This window comes from Caenorhabditis elegans, chromosome X, assembly GCF_000002985.6.
Source record: "Caenorhabditis elegans chromosome X".
NCBI classification, from domain to species: Eukaryota; Metazoa; Nematoda; class Chromadorea; order Rhabditida; family Rhabditidae; genus Caenorhabditis; species Caenorhabditis elegans.
Genome location: NC_003284.9, coordinates 9,185,578 through 9,202,646, shown reverse-complemented (window position 1 = coordinate 9,202,646; position 17,069 = coordinate 9,185,578). Strand labels below are relative to the sequence as shown.

At 42.8% G+C, this 17,069-nt stretch overlaps 1 protein-coding gene and 1 non-coding gene across 2 annotated transcripts; both read right to left on the bottom strand.

The window, feature by feature from the left end:
- Positions 1 to 8,264: 8,264 nt before the first annotated feature.
- On the bottom strand, positions 8,265 to 10,203 carry Y81B9A.1 (Zn(2)-C6 fungal-type domain-containing protein; the record flags this gene model as incomplete). The annotated part of the gene is made up of 5 exons (NM_077150.1): positions 8,265 to 8,394; positions 8,445 to 9,031; positions 9,084 to 9,293; positions 9,339 to 9,533; positions 9,586 to 10,203. The coding sequence occupies 5 exons, from the start codon at positions 10,201 to 10,203 to the stop codon at positions 8,265 to 8,267; spliced, it is 1,740 nt and encodes a 579-aa protein (NP_509551.1).
- A 100-nt stretch (positions 10,204 to 10,303) lies between these two features.
- On the bottom strand, positions 10,304 to 10,803 carry Y81B9A.5. The gene has a single exon (NR_164670.1). It is a non-coding gene; the product is annotated as an Unclassified non-coding RNA Y81B9A.5 (non-coding RNA).
- Positions 10,804 to 17,069: the final 6,266 nt, after the last annotated feature.

Below are 17,069 nucleotides of genomic sequence, written 5' to 3'. Positions count from 1 at the left end.
CGCGCAAAGTGTGAGTTTTCGAAATCTAAGAGTGCTGGTGTGGGCAGTGTGGGGCAGGGTCTGCACTGGTCGCTGCCAGCGGTGTCCTTGTCCGTGTCGTTGTTGGTGTCGTTGGCGGGAGTGTCGTTGTCAGGTCCTGTACCGTGTCGAATGTCCTGGCGGCTCGTCTCCAGTGGGATGAGCTGACAGACTGACCTTTTGTACAGTTTTCCTTTGCACCGCACGACTGCCGTTCTGATTTCACCGTCTCGTTTAGATTGATTTACTTGCACTACTAAGGCTAGGGGCCATCTGTGGCGACTGACGTAGTTCGTATTGATGATCACGACGTCTCCAACTTCCGGTTTCGGATCGCAGCATCTTTTGTGCTTGTGCGAAACTTCACGCAGAATGAGCATGACTCCAAATGTCCAGATGGTCCATAGACGCTCCAGGGCTGATTCGAATTTTTCCAGATGGGCTCGGGTACGGATTTCAGTCGTGCTAGTGGTGGGACTGTCGGCCGGCGTTCTTGGAGTTTCGATCATGACTCCTGGGATCATGAAGTCCATTGGACGTAAGGCGATCATGTCGTTTGGAGAACGTGCGTGAGCAACCAAAGGTCTATTGTTGATCATAGCCTGAGCACTCGATACGACGTATTGTAAGCTGAAGAAATCGAGTTTTTGATCACCGCAAATCTTGTGAATTTGATGTTTCAGTAGTCCAACGATTCTTTCATAAACCCCTCCCTGCCTCGATCGTCGTTCGTCATTTTTGCGCCGAGCTTGAAGATGGCCGCGTTATCAGAGTGTACCTCAGAGGGCACGCCGACTTGATGGAAAATCGTTCGAAGAGCCATGAGGTAGGATTCTGTTGTAGCGTCGGGCACAACTCTTAAGACTGCGGCACGAGTGACTAGGCACGTATAAAGCAGGACATATGCCTTACCGAGTGACTCTTGATCATCTCGGAGATACTCGACTGGACCAAGGTAATCCAGACCAACTTTTGCGAATGGTTTCGACGGCTCCGTTCGGCATCCTGGAAGCTGTTTGGTATTCGGGTAGGGATATGGCATTCCGAACACCTTTTTGCATTTCACGCAACAAGAGTTCAGCTCTTGGAATGATTGATTTAATTGGCTCTTTTTTATCTTTCTTGGTCTTTGGATTCTTCGGATCCAAGATCTCAGAGTAGACCAATTGTTCGAATTCAACTCGGCATTTTACCTGTCCTTCAATTTTGCACGGCCATTCTGACTGTGGTCGTTCCAGAAACGCTGGGCCGTTTAACCAGAAGGTACTCGCTTGGAGCTCGGTAGAAGTCATTCCACGAGTGGCAAGGTCTGCGGGATTCTCTTTGGTTGGACAGTGATGGAGTGATGTTTCAATTCCACATTCTTCAAGAATCTTTTGATTTGCTTGAATCTGTGACACCCTGTTTGCTACCCAGACTCTTGTGGTCTTGTTGGAGAGAATCCAGTACAGAGCGCATGCGCTATCTGTGAATAGTCGAACTTTCTTGATCTTCGTGGCCAATGTGCCTAGTTCAGCAATGATTGTTCTGGCTAGATTGGAGGAGCATTCGATCCCAAGAAGCTCGAGTTTAGGGATAGTCCACATCTCGTTTTTTGCCGATCTGATTTTGCTTTTGCTAGTGAGTAGGCGAGTTACTGGTTTCCGAGACTTGTAAGAGTACTGAACGTATGCAGCCGTTGCATAGATGTCCGTGGATGCGTCCGAGAACATTAGTAGTTGAATCTCCTCTGGGGGATCATCAAAAATGCTTATTCTTCTCGGGACGGTGATCTTGGTATCCATGAATGCGGCTTGAATAGTTTTCCAGTCTGCTAGTAGCTCTTTTGGAATACGATCGTTCCATTTCATGGGATTGCGCCACAAGTTTTGCATTAATCGTTTGAACGACACGATGAGTGGTGTTATCAGGCCAAGAGGATCGAATGTCTCCGCCATCTTTGACGCGACTTGTCTCTTAGTTGGGTGATCAATGTCAAGTACTGCGAGAGCTACTGATAGCGTATCGATATCCTCATGGGAATCCCATTCGCAACCGAGGAGCTTGATAACTCTGTGTTTTGCCTGATCTTCCACTTCGATGGCAGCCATGTGCTCTTCTGAGTTAGTCACGTACTCTCTCAGATTCATTTTCATTTTCATGAATATGTCTTTCGAGTTTTTAATGATCTCTGTGATTTCAGATTTATCGAAGGTACCAATGAGACAATTGTCAACATAGAGATTTTCACGAACGCGTTGGTTTAATGGATTGGGGTTGCGGTCTAGGAAGTGGAGAATTGAGGCTGCCAACAACCATGGACTACTTGCCACTCCGAATGGGATCCGAGTGAACCGATACGTACAGATATTGTCTGGAGTTGGGGGCTTGGTGATGTCTTTGAGCCAAAGGAATAAAGTGGCGTTCCTGAACTCTTCTTGAAGTCTTACCTGGTGGAAGGCCTTTTCAATATCGGCTACGACCACATACGGGTAGATACGTCCTCTGAGGAGGATTCCATAGAGTGGAGTTACCAAATTATCCCCTGCATACAGGCAGTCATTTAGAGATGGTTCCGGTCCAGGTGGACTTGATGCGTCGAGCACAATGCGAAGCTTAGTGGTGTTGGAAGTCTCTTTGATAACTGCTCTGTGAGGCATATAGTATTTCACATCGTCAGCTCCGATCATGTTAGGCCAGACTCGCTCGACAATGCCCGCAGATAGTTGATCTTTGATCACTGCATCGTACTGATCCATGATGTTGGATTTCTGACTCTTGGTCAGGTTGATGTACAAGATTTCCAATCCTTTGTGGGCAATTTTGAAGTTGCTTCTCAAGCGGTTTTGATTGCCGTTGTACGGTAGCGCAACTTCGAGTTCGCCGTCGCTGTTGTACCTTATTGTTCTATCGAACTCGGCTTGCAAATCGAGAGCCGTCTTTTTGGAATTTTCTGCAACTGAGATCTCTTCGATTCCCAGATTTTCTAGCTTCCAGGACTGCTCAATCTGATTGACCAGCTTGGTGAGCAAATCTTCAGTTTCCTCGCCTGTTAGAAGCGTGTTAGCAACCATGAGATTTGCACAATTTTCGTCAGCTCGGTCTTAAAGACTCGGCTCGTTGGTATAGATTACCAGGACCGGTGGAGGATGGACTATGTAACCTATTATCGTGTCTTGTAGAACGCGTTTTTATGGTAATAGGTATCGCTTGGTGTGGGCGTCACTTTCTAGCCACGCGATGACGTCACTACCAAGAACAGCCTCCATCGGGAGCCCGTTTAATCTTTTTTGTGCTTGGATCTCGTATGGGTTAATACCGTTTTCCAACAGGAATGCTTGATCATCTGCCGAAAATTTCGGTGCAGTGAATGAAGTTGTTGGCATGTTATCGAGACCCGTGATAAAGAATCTTGCACAATTTGAGGAATTTCTGAGTTTTACAGAAATTGGGTAAATATTTGAGATTGAAGTTGCCCTGCCATTGAAACCGTTCATAGTCATCGTAACTGAGATGACTATTTCCAGCTGAAGTTCGCTTGCGCGTTTGTGACCGATGAGTGAGATTGTAGCCCCTGAATCTACTAGTGCGATGAGCGGTTCGCCATGTTCCAGCGTCAGGCACATAAATGTTAGCCGTTCGTCTGGACGGTGTTCGATATGAATGAAGTTATGGGGTTTATCTCTGGCCACGAGCGCTGTGTGCTCGCGAATAGCTTCAGGGCTGGGTGGCTCAGGGTAGCAGGACAAGAATGTAACCTTGTTAGGTTTATTTAGTGAGTTTGGAACAATAGAAACTGGGTTGCCTGTGGCAATAGGGTTAGAAGTAACAACATTGGAACGATTTTTACTAGAGATTGAAACGGATTGAGAGGAACTAATGGTACAGTATTGGAGTGCTGTTGGCAAGTCAGCTTGTGACACGGAGCTCGGTACATTCGTCTCCGTGCCTGCCGGAAATGCCTTATTGAGAGTTGGTGGAGTTGGTTTTGGATTGGGACCCTTTTGGTTTAAACAAGTCACAAAAAAACTGCAGGATAGGACGGGCTCCTTCCGGGTAGTTTTTCACATCTCTGTAATGCTCTTTTCGCGGGCATCCTCCAGTGTGATGGAGTCCACTGCAGTACGCACATTTGAATTGGGAAGTACAATTCTCGATTCTATGTTTGAATGTGCAGATTGGACAACGTCGAGTCATCTCTATCGCGTTTCTGAATTCCCAGCTGGTCAGACCACAGCGCAATGGGTTGTGCGAGCCTTTGCAGAGCGTGCAAGGGAACTTGGACGTCTCGTCATTCAGGGGGAAGGTTCTGTGGATTATGTCCAACTGGACTCCTTCGCCTGGCCTGTAATAACCTGGGAGCATAGATCCAGTAATTGGGTCCTTGAACTGCTCTTTGAAAAGCTGTGCATCATACACCTTGGGTAGTGAGATTCTGGACCCTTGGCCCCCCGGCTGCTTCTGGCTGTTGTATGGGGCCGGAGTGTAGTTGTTACTATTCCCTCCCAGATTCTGATTGTATTGACCATTTTGTGGAGTTGGTCCCGCATAGGCATTGCCGTGAAGGGCGATTGCGGCTCGTGGGGTTCTCAACTCGTGCATGGTGTTATTGTTTCTGTACGCTCCGTGGTGAGTGGAGTTTTCGATTTCGACTTGCCAGCCATCGATTAATTCAGAGATGTATTGATACATAAGAACTGCTGTTACATTACCCTTCGCCGATAGACGTGAGTAGTGCTCCGAGACTCTGGTTCTCATAATGTGTGGCAATTTATCAAGAATTTCGATGGTGATCCTGTCGTCATCTTTTCCCAAACCTTGGATGCATAGCTTGTATGCTAGATTCTTGTGGCTCATGAGGTCGAGTTTCATTTGCTTGGGATCGGACGGGTGGAACGGAAGAGCTTTAAACTTTTGGAGTAAGCTTCGTTTCGTATCGCTTTTTCCGTATACCGTCTCTAAGCACTCGAGTGTTGTCTCAATCGCCAAAGAAGGTTCGCTGATCTCTGCGATGCACTTTCTAGCGTCTCCTTCCAGTTTTGAAATCAAGATGGCTAGTTTGGTTTCGTCTCCAATGTCTTTATTGTTCATCACAGTGCTGTTGAACATACTGTAGAATTGACTGAAGTTGGAATTTTGAGAGCCGTTGAATGAAATTAGGTATTCCATCGCCATCTTGTAATTCATTCTATGTGTCGAACGCTGTTCCAAGAGCTTTTCCACTTCTGCCTCTTTGGGCTTTTGGTTTGTCGCTTCTTGAGCGCGTTGTTCGAGAGCGCAGGCTGCATCGTATTCTGCTTCGTCGCCATTCAGCTCCTTGTCGTCAAGGCGATCAGAGTTATGTTTGACTTGGAGCGCGATGGCTTTTAGAGTAGCTGTTTGTTCGCCGAGTACTTTAGAGATGTCAGCTGTCATGCGATCTTGGCTTGACGCAAACATTCTTGCAATCATGGCCGCATCACTCTCAACTTCCTCTGGTCTCTGAGCTCTCCATTGATTTGCTTCATAATTTGAGCATGGATGTGGCTGCGTTACCATGATTGGTGGTTGATGTTGCGGTTCTGTGACCATGTTTGGAATAGCCGTCGCCGCTGATTCTCTTTTCATCTCTGCGATGCGTTCGTCCTTTGTTCTCTCTTTGATATATTTACGGTATTCCTCCCGCTCTCTCTCGCCTTGGCGAATGCTTTCCTCTTTCTCTTGTTGTTGAGCTGTGCAACGATCTTGGAGGTGAGCAATGGTCTGTTTGTCCAGGTCCGCAATGCACCTCAGCTCTTCGTTTCTTCTCTCCAGTGCTTTGAACTGCTCAGTCGTGCGCACTAGCTCTGATGCTAACGAGTCCGTGTGTGGGTACTCTGAATTAAGGTGAGCGTTGGCTTCCGAGCTAATAGTGGAGAGGTCTGGAGTTGAAGTAGCCGAGGTGTTAGCAGTTGCGCCTGGGGCAGTGGCCGGTGGCGTTGGGCTTTTATGTTGATTTCTGACGGTTTGTTCCGCCTCGGAATCAGAGCTGAAGGGACCCGTGTTAAAGTCGGAGAAGACGTAGCCGCTAGTATTTTTTGGAGAGAGCACCCGGTTTGCTTGCTCGAGAGCCGTGCGAAGTTTGTGGACTTCCATTTTTAGGTTAACAAGTACCACTTCCGGCTTGATGTCTACAAGAAGCTGGGCGACTTCTCTTTGGAATCTCTCTTTTTCAGGAGATTCTTGGAATTCAACGTCCTTGTACTTTTCTTGAGTGTATTGGTTCAGCTTTTCGAGTCTATCGATGTAAGCTTCTCCTTTACGAAGTATGTATTCGGCATTGTTGAGACTAGTCTCGGTAATTGGAGACACGGAATCGGCGTGGAAGTATTTCGTCAGATGTTGAGTGACGTTTCCTAGGCACCGATTTCCGTGGTTGACGGAGCTGGTAATGTAGCTCTTAAGTGGCCCGACCAGTCTCTGTCCAAGGCTGGTTGCCTTGGCGAATGATCTGGCGTTCCGTTGGGGAAGGCGTTGAGGGCTCGTAGTGGGACTCGTCGTAAGGGTCGGAGTCTCAGTCGGAGGCGCCTCGGATTGATGTTGATTGTTCGACGTTGATGCCATTGCAGTAGGGGGGTAGTTGTCCACGGACAAAGTTAAACCAGTTTACCTAAAAGACAAATAGTTAGAATTCGAGCTGTAACCGAACATGAGTGATGTTGGTAGCCAGTCGATAATATAGTCCTTGTCAGTTGGTAAGCTTGGGTTTAGAGTGGGAACCGTAAGTGGGACCTTATATTTGTGTGAGTAATGGCTCGGTTACGCCAGATGAAGTGCTGTCTTCGATCTTTTGTGTTGATTGGGAACCGTAGATGGAATCGGTTGGTGAGCAAAGTTTGTCAGCTACGCTTTTGAGTATTGTCGGCATTCGTTCACTGTGGTTGCTGCGACCCACAGAGATTAGTGCATGGGTGTACCCCTCGACATATTTCATTTGATGTGGGTGGTTTTGTTCCCTCGGGTGGCACGGTTCCTCCAGTTCATGGATTACGTGTCTGTTCCACCACAATAGGCGCAACTGTGTTGCCTTCCCCATGCACTAAGTGCCGTCCATTGGGTTTGAACCTTTGGTCAAGTGACAGTGCGCTGCGGCTCAGTTCATGCTGTACAATCATGCTGCCCATGTTGCAGTTCGAAGCACTGTCCTTCTGGAAAGTCTACTCTGCAGAGCGGTGTCCCTGCACTCCCGGTTTAGTGCTCTCTAATCCAGGCTGTGGCCGCAATTTTTTATCTGACTCGTAGAGGTTATATTGGGACTGAACCTTCCCAGAAGTCTTGACCATCGGTATGTTGCCCGTATGTTTGCATGGGAGGTCAGTGCACATCTGACGTACCTAGCTTACATCAGGCTTCCGTGGTGTTCGGTGACTGTCCCTCTAGAAGGACTAGTCCTTGCTTCGTCAGAAGCTTCCTTCCTCAATGCTTGCAATCATTGAAGAGCTCCTGGCTCACAAGCCTACTACGAGCTTTCGCTTTTGGATCAAAGAAAGGAGACTAGTTCGGGACTAAGGGATCTTGTGCTCCGCTCTGTGCCTTCTAGTGCGCCCAGCCGCTCCCCTCGTAGCAGGAAAGGATCACCACGGAATCTCCGACCATTCCAGGATGAATCCGAATCAAACCTACTTTCGGATTTCCCTTGAGCAGGTAATGGTTTTATGACTCCAAACTGAAGGTTGCCATAGTATATCTCTTTGGGAAGCCTTTAAGCGTGAAGTGTGGTTTTGTGGGATAAAAAACTCTTATGATTCTTGCCTTTACCAATTCAATCAGCCGTTGCGCTTCATCTCTGTATTTTATGCATTTTATTTCTGTAACTCCTGTCGCAACGCATTACAATAAATATTTATTCAGAAGAAATACTGACAAATAGTGTGATTGGCGGAGTGAAGTTATACGTAAAAGAGTATTATCTGCGCATGAGGCATCCGCATGACTCGTGTCTGTTTCTGAGTGCCGTTGTGTACCAATTCTCGAGCAAAACATCGTACCAGTTGTGCATTTTTCCGACGTGGGCATCCATGAATTTGCCAAGCGTGGGAATGTACAGTACATGGTTGGTAGCTGAGGAAGAGGCCAGCACGTCAATACAGTGGTCCGAACGAACTGTGCAGTTGTACCCGTAAGAATGTAGACGTTTCAGCCAGTGAACAATCGCGATGAGGAACCCGGAATATTCCAAATGGTCTTCTTCCGAACCTGTGGTGAAAGACTCATTTGGTAGTTCACCGGTGAGCATCAGTACGGTCCACTCATTTCTCGCACGTAGTGAGGTCTCTTGGGGTTTTAAGATCCAAGTACCTGTCCAGGTGGCTTTCGAAATGTGCTCGAGTGTTGTTGTTGTACCGGACATTCATCGGGTTTGCGAGTTCTTTGCGAAGCCTGAATTCATGCGGTTTAAATTGGTTGGGAATTGACTTTTGACTACTTACTCAGTTTCCCGAGCAAACTGTGCTGCTGGGTTGGTTTCGTCATCGGCAAATGATGGTAGCAAAATGTTGAACCATGGCTTTGAGTCGAGTCCAACTACATTGTCGATAGGATTGACATGTTGAGCTGGGTCGCGTTTTGCCAATACGGCCTTCATTGCTCCTTGCACTGAGGCGATACACCAAAGAGTGACCGTTGGAAGATAGATGAATCTGGATCCTTCCGGACGTAGCGGGCTTCTGATGTTCTCGATGGAATTGTATTCCAATTTGCAGAGAGTCCATTCTTCGCCTCGTAGTCTCTTTCCGTACGACTTGAGATCTTCGATGTACTGAGCCATTTGGAAGTGACTGATGTTGTCATAAGCTCCGTAGCGGTGATCTGCTTGACCAGTGAGGGTTAGGAGGTAGGCTTGAGCTCTGTGGCACATCGATCGTTTTGTGTCTGGAGGAGAAGCTGCTTCGAGTTTTGCGAAGGCCTCTTTTTGGAAGCACGGGCGAACCGTCTCGTCCATCCAGATGATGGGGCGAGAGCATAGTCGTGTGCATTTTTCCATGGCATGTCCGTCAGGCTGATCTTCTTCTTCTCTCTGGAAGTAGTTGAAATCAATTTTTTAATCATTTTTTTTTTGAGACTGTTACCTCTTGAACAATTTCCTCAACTGGTTCAACCGGTACTCGTGCGAATCGGGCTTCGAACAGTCTGATTTCCCGAGCCACTCTATCTCGCTGACCTTGGTTTGCTCTCTCATCCCGTTCCATTTCTTGCGCCCAGTCCAGTGGCCGGTGAGCCCACCCGTTGACGTAGTCAATCAAGTTGCCGTTGCGAGCTAGTCTGTGGTCTTGCGCTACCTATAAATCCTTTTACTTTGATTTAACTAGTGCTTTTGGACTCACGATTCTGGCGATGCCATGAACAACTTGTGGTAGTGGTGCCGGTGGTGGGACAATGATGGGAGGAATGATGTTGAGAGGTGCTGGAACTTCCTCTGGTTGACGTTGAGGAGCATTGTCTTCATCAGACTCATCCTCGCTATCAGAGCTTGGTGGACTGCTAGAATCTGACTCGTCGAGTAAGGTTGGGATTGGTAGCTGTAAGAAGGGGACTGTTTTACTTTAAGTGCCAACTTTTAATAGTACGTACCTCATTGCCTTGACGGTACTGAGTGATCCAATGTCCGCACCGCTCTAAATAGGCGGATTCGTCCGGAGAAAATGCTGGAATCTTGTTCACAGTTTTGAGAGCGTACTCTGGAGGCTGCAATACTGTGAAGTATGCTCTCCGTGGTGGGTTTTCGTGCGTATAAGAGTATCGCTGGATGTCCGCAAAAGGGAATTCGTTGTCGGTATCTCGATAGACTCTCCAACCCGCCTGATCGTGAGGTTCCCGAGCTTCGATGAAGATTGCTCGGTGATCCGTGAATAAACGATATTTCAGTGGGTGAGTGGTGTTGAGAATCAGAGCTCGCGTGCGCTGTAAGCATTCTCTGCGGAATCCCCAGGCTGTCTCTTGCTGCATCGTTTGAGCTTCAGGAGTGACACCGCCGATGGGTAGATCGCATAGGGCTTGAGCTGTCGCGTGGCCCATGGAACCGCATTGGTAGCATCCGACTCTTTGACATTCTCCCCTCGGATGCATGTGGGATCGCGTATTGCATCCTCCACAGTATGTCCAGTGGTTTACTGCCATGAATTCGAGCGTCTCCATTGGAGTGATGTTCTTGAATACGCAGTCATGTAGCTTATGATCGTTTAGCGCCATTCCCAATAGATGACTTCCGCAACGGGGGCAACGTGTCGACTCCGGTCCTTCTTGAGGGTTGTTCTGACCACGAGCGTTGTCCCGCGGAAACAGGGTTTTCAAAATTAGGTTCTTGGATCGCCCCGTGCCAATTGGCCACTTGGTACAGGGTTGGCCAGTCGCCTTATTTTGAAAACCCTGTTTCCGCGGGTCGGACCCCAATGCGAGCATTCGCTCCCACCGTGGTTGTCACTGAGTTAACTCTGCTGGAACGATGATCAATCGATTGCACTCACCATCTACTCAAGTTCTGAGGGGGCTTTTACCATGCTTAGAAGATCGATTGACCAGACAGTGCTCACGAGGATATATGTGGGGTAAAATTGCCTTAATTTGGTGCATTGACCGGCTCATCCCATCCTCGTTCGCTCCAGCTAAGTGAACTCAATGGCTCCCACGAGAGAAACTCATAACTCACATGGGTGTCCAACGCCCCGGACTCAGGGTTTTGACCAGAAACAGCTTCGCAGAAGGATTAGAAAGATCGCCGCCACAGCCGGGGTTGAACCCCGGACTGGTGCGGCGCGCTCACGCACCCTAGCCGCTAGGCTATTCCCGGTCGATGCACCATGTTGACACGTCAGCTAATCGAAGGGAGTCGGAAACCCACTGACGGCCAATTCGCGCGGATGGACTCGGAGCATAATGTCGAAGGACGCGCGGATAAGCATGTTGTGAGGATTCAATAACAGAACACAATTATTACACGAATTCAAGTTTATTTATCCATTCCCGTTGTTTTGGGTGGATTGAATATAATAAAGAAAGTATGAAAATAAATTATATTTTAGGCCCAAATTTAGGGATTGACGTTGGAATTGGACTTGAAGACGTGCAAACGGGCAAAAAAGGACCGGATCGTGTGGATCTGTGTCCACACGAATTTATGGAATGAGAAAATATGGAAAAACTCATTAAAAAATATATATTTCGGAAAAAGTAGAAGGAAGAGTTAATCTGTATCGCTTTACTATAAAAACCGAATCATCTGTACCGCGCAAACGATACTCCGCCATAACGCTGCACGGCGTTTAGTGGGGCGCGTTTGCATCTGGACAGAATGGCGGCTTTTTGAATAATGGATTTGGGGGAAAACACACATAGCTAAATTGGGAAATAAAGGACGACTGGGAGCTGGTGAGTGAGGGAGCCAAGCTCTCAGTCCTAAAAGTCCTTTAGGTTGAGAGATTCCTGAGGGATTACGGGGAATCGACAACAAACTTATTGAAAGAAAAAAGTGAGAATGAAGTTTGATTCACACTCAAAATTTTCGGCTAACGACTAATTCGGCTTAAGCCGATTTTCAAAATTTTCGGCTAACGGCTAATTCGGCTAATTGGGAAAAAAAGTCGGCTAACGGCTAATTCGGCGTTGTGCTCCAGTTTTCGTTCCGCGCTCATTTGTGACTTTTCCAATCGATTTTGTTCCTTGTCTCGTCGAATCTCTTTGTCACTTATCACACAAACCTTACTACAAAATAAGCAAATGTGTTTTCTGGAAGTGTCCAATGTTGAAACCTTTGATGAGTGAATCATTCGTGTTGGAACCTTTGGTCGATAATCATTCACATTTGCAGCGATTGACGACGAAGAGTGGAGTGCGGTACCAATCGGCACTTGGGCTCTCTGTGTGTAAAAATGTTGTCGTGTATCGAGCTGTTAAAAGAATGGTTCATCATTTCGAGCCGCTAGTTTTGATGTACATGTACATGCAGTTGTGACAGCACTTTTGGTTCGGTACACTCTTTTGACACGAATCTTCTTTCTTGAACGCTCTGAAAAATCCATTTTTTATATTCCTGGAAGATTTTATCTTGTTTTTCAATTTCAGAGTTTACTTTGAAACTATTCAAATCGTAATAATAAATTGAGAAAAAAATTATGACAACCCCAACATCGCGGTACATGCTTGGATGATATTCCACCAAGTTGGATTTGCTAAAATTCTTCAACTGAGCAAGTGTCTTCGGCTTTTCATTGGAGACTGTATCACTATCCGAATTCAAATAGTTTTCCAGATGTGATTTTTTGAAATGAGCAATGTATGAAGATCGTTTATCGAAGGTTTTCCGTGAGAAGCGTGCCTTTTTCAACAAAAGTTCTTAAATTATTAATTTTGTTCGCATTGATAATAATTTAGTTTTTATTTCAAATCGGTGTTTGAAGAAGATATGTTAAAAACAAATATAATAATAGCCATAATTTGAAGAAATCTCTGCAGCTGTGACTAACCTCGTTTTAAGTTCAAATCAGGCGTCAACTCCCGATCACTCCACCATTCTGGGTCGCTATCGCCTGACGTAGAGCTAATGTCCACAATTGGCTTCGCGTACGATTTTTTCAACAGTTTGTGAGCTGAGAATGCATCTTTCATTGAGCCCTTGATTGCAGGGAGCTTATAGACAACCGCTCGAGGGGGAAGCAACGTTCCGGGCTCCTTTTGCATTGGTTTTATTGGCGGTGCTGCTGTAAATGCTGAATATAAGGAGAGTAAATGAATGTTAAACTAATGCCATTGCGGCGGACGGATTTTCGAAAATGGCATTGCGGCGAATTTTAGAAAATGGCATTGCAGCGAAATTTAGAAAAATGGCATTGCGGCGGAATTTAGAAAAATGGCATTGCCTAGACTACCTAGGCTACCTAGACTACCTAAACTACCTAGTCTACCTAGACTACCCAGATTACCTATTTATTTATTTAATTAATATTTATTTTTTAATTAATATTTATTTATTTAATTAATTAATATTTATTTATTAATTAATATTTATTTATTTAATTAATATTTATTTTTTTAATTAATATTTATTTAATTAATATTTATTTGTTTATTTAATTAATATCTATTTATTTAATTAATATTTATTTATTTAATTAATATTTATTTATTTAATTAATATTTATTTATTTAATATTTATTTATTTAATTAATTAATATTTATTTATTTAATTAATATTTATTTATTTATTTAATTAATATTTATTTATTTATTTAATTAATATTTATTTATTTAATATTTATTTATTTAATTAATATTTATTTATTTAATTAATACTTATTTATTTAATTAATATTTATTTGTTCATTTAATTAATATTTATTTATTTAATTAATATTTATTTATTTAATTAATATTCATTTATTTAATTAATATTTATTTATTTAATTAATATTTATTTATTTATTTAATTAATATTTATTTATTTATTTAATTAATATTTATTTATTTAATTAATATTTATTTATTTAATTATTATTTATTTATTTAATTAATATTTATTTATTTATGGTGAGACCCTTCGTGGTGAGACCCAAAATGTTGGCGGGAAATTCAAATTTTAAGTGAAAAAAATTTTGGCGGGAAATTCAAATTTTCAGTGAAAAAATTTTCGGCGGGAAATTCAAATTTTCAGTGAAAAAATTTTGGCGGGAAATTCAAATTTTCAGTAAAAAAAATTTTGGCGGGAAATTCAAATTTTCAGTAAAAAAATTTTGGCGGGAAATTCAAATTTTCAGTGAAAAAAATTTTGGCGGGAAATTCAAATTTTCAGTGAAAAATATTTTGGCGGGAATTTCAAATTTTCTGAGAAAAAAATTTTGGCGGGAATTTCAATTTTGGTTTTGGAATCATCAGTATGTTTTACTCTCTGGCTTCACAGAATAATTTAATCTCTGGCTTCACAGTATATTTTACTCTCTGGCTTCACAGTGTATTTTACTCTCTGGCTTCACAGTATATTTTACTCTCTGGGTTCACAGTATATTTTACTCTCTGGCTTCACAGTATATTTTACTCTCTGGGTTCACAGTATATTTTACTCTCTGGCTTCACAGTATATTTTACTCTCTGGTTTCACAGTATATTTTACTCTCCGGCTTCACAGTATATTTTACTCTCTGGGTTCACAGTATATTTTACTCTCTGGCTTCACAGTATATTTTACTCTCTGGCTTCACAGTATATTTTACTCTCTGGCTTCACAGTATATTTTACTCTCTGGCTTCACAGTATATTTTACTCTCTGGGTTCACAGTATATTTTACTCTCTGGCTTCACAGTATATTTTACTCTCTGGCTTCACAGTATATTTTACTCTCTGGCTCTCTGGCTTCACAGTGTATTTTACTCTCTGGCTTCACAGTGTATTTTACTCTCTGGCTTCACAGTGTATTTTACTCTCTGGCTTCACAGAATAATTTACTCTCTGGCTTCACAGTGTATTTTACTCTCTGCTTTCACAGTATATTTTACTCTCTGGTTTCACAGTATATTTTACTCTCTGGCTTCACAGTATATTTTACTCTCTGGCTTCACAGTATATTTTACTCTCTGGCTTCACAGTGTATTTTACTCTCTGCTTTCACAGTATATTTTACTCTCTGGCTTCACAGTATATTTTACTCTCTGGCTTCACAGTATATTTTACTCTCTGGCTTCACCGATTATTTTACTCTCTGGCTTCACAGAATAATTTTCTCTCTGGCTTCACAGTATATTTTACTCTCTGGCTTCACAGTATATTTTACTCTCTGGTTTCACAGTATATTTTACTCTCTGGCTTCACAGAATAATTTACTCTCTGGCTTCACAGTATATTTTACTCTCTGGCTTCACAGTATATTTTACTCTCTGGCTTCACAGCATATTTTACTCTCTGGCTTCACAGAATATTTTACTCTCTGGCTTCACAGTATATTTTACTCTCTGGCTTCACAGTATATTTTACTCTCTGGCTTCACAGTATATTTTACTCTCTGGCTTCACAGTATATTTTACTCTCTGGCTTCACAGTGTATTTTACTCTCTGCTTTCACAGTATATTTTACTCTCTGGCTTCACAGTATATTTTACTCTCTGGCTTCACAGTGTATTTTACTCTCTGCTTTCACAGTATTTTTTACTCTCTGGCTTCACAGTGTATTTTACTCTCTGGCTTCACAGTGTATTTTACTCTCTGGTTTCACAGTGTATTTTACTCTCTGGCTTCACAGTATTTTTTACTCTCTGGCTTCACAGAATAATTAACTCTCTGGCTTCACAGTGTATTTTACTCTCTGGTTTCACGGTGTATTTTACTCTCTGGCTTCACAGTATTTTTTACTCTCTGGCTTCACAGTGTATTTTACTCTCTGCTTTCACAGTATATTTTACTCTCTGGCTTCACAGTATATTTTACTCTCTGGCTTCACAGTGTATTTTACTCTCTGCTTTCACAGTATATTTTACTCTCTGGCTTCACAGTATATTTTACTCTCTGCTTTCACAGAATAATTTACTCTCTGGCTTCACAGTATATTTTACTCTCTGGCTTCACAGTATATTTTACTCTCTGGCTTCACAGAATAATTAACTCTCTGGTTTCACAGTATATTTTACTCTCTGGCTTCACAGTATATTTTACTCTCTGGCTTCACAGTGTATTTTACTCTCTGCTTTCACAGTATATTTTACTCTCTGGCTTCACAGTATATTTTACTCTCTGGCTTCACAGTATATTTTACTCTCTGGCTTCACAGTATATTTTACTCTCTGGCTTCACAGTATATTTTACTCTCTGGCTTCACAGTATATTTTACTCTCTGGCTTCACAGTGTATTTTACTCTCTGCTTTCACAGTATATTTTACTCTCTGGCTTCACAGTATATTTTACTCTCTGGCTTCACAGTATATTTTACTCTCTGGCTTCACAGTATATTTTACTCTCTGGCTTCACAGTATATTTTACTCTCTGGCTTCACAGTATATTTTACTCTCTGGCTTCACAGTATATTTTACTCTCTGGCTTCACAGTATATTTTACTCTCTGCTTTCACAGAATAATTTACTCTCTGGCTTCACAGTATATTTTACTCTCTGGCTTCACAGTATATTTTACTCTCTGGCTTCACAGTATATTTTACTCTCTGCTTTCACAGAATAATTTACTCTCTGGCTTCACAGTATATTTTACTCTCTGGCTTCACAGTATATTTTACTCTCTGGCTTCACAGAATAATTTACTCTCTGGCTTCACAGTATATTTTACTCTCTGGCTTCACAGTATATTTTACTCTCTGGCTTCACAGTATATTTTACTCTCTGGCTTCACAGAATAATTTACTCTCTGGCTTCACAGTATATTTTACTCTCTGGCTTCACAGTATATTTTACTCTCTGGCTTCACAGTATATTTTACTCTCTGGCTTCACAGAATAATTTACTCTCTGGCTTCACAGTATATTTTACTCTCTGGCTTCACAGTATATTTTACTCTCTGGCTTCACAGAATAATTTACTCTCTGGCTTCACAGTATATTTTACTCTCTGGCTTCACAGAATAATTTACTCTCTGGCTTCACAGTATATTTTACTCTCTGGCTTCACAGTATATTTTACTCTCTGGCTTCACAGTATATTTTACTCTCTGCTTTCACAGAATAATTTACTCTCTGGCTTCACAGTATATTTTACTCTCTGGCTTCACAGTATATTTTACTCTCTGCTTTCACAGAATAATTTACTCTCTGGCTTCACAGTATATTTTACTCTCTGGCTTCACAGTATATTTTACTCTCTGCTTTCACAGAATAATTTACTCTCTGGCTTCACAGTATATTTTACTCTCTGGCTTCACAGTATATTTTACTCTCTGCTTTCACAGAATAATTTACTCTCTGGCTTCACAGTATATTTTACTCTCTGGCTTCACAGTATATTTTACTCTCTGGCTTCACAGTATATTTTACTCTCTGGCTTCACAGTATATTTTACTCTCTGGCTTCACAGTATATTTTACTCTCTGGCTTCACAGAATAATTTACTCTCTGGCTTCACAGTATATTT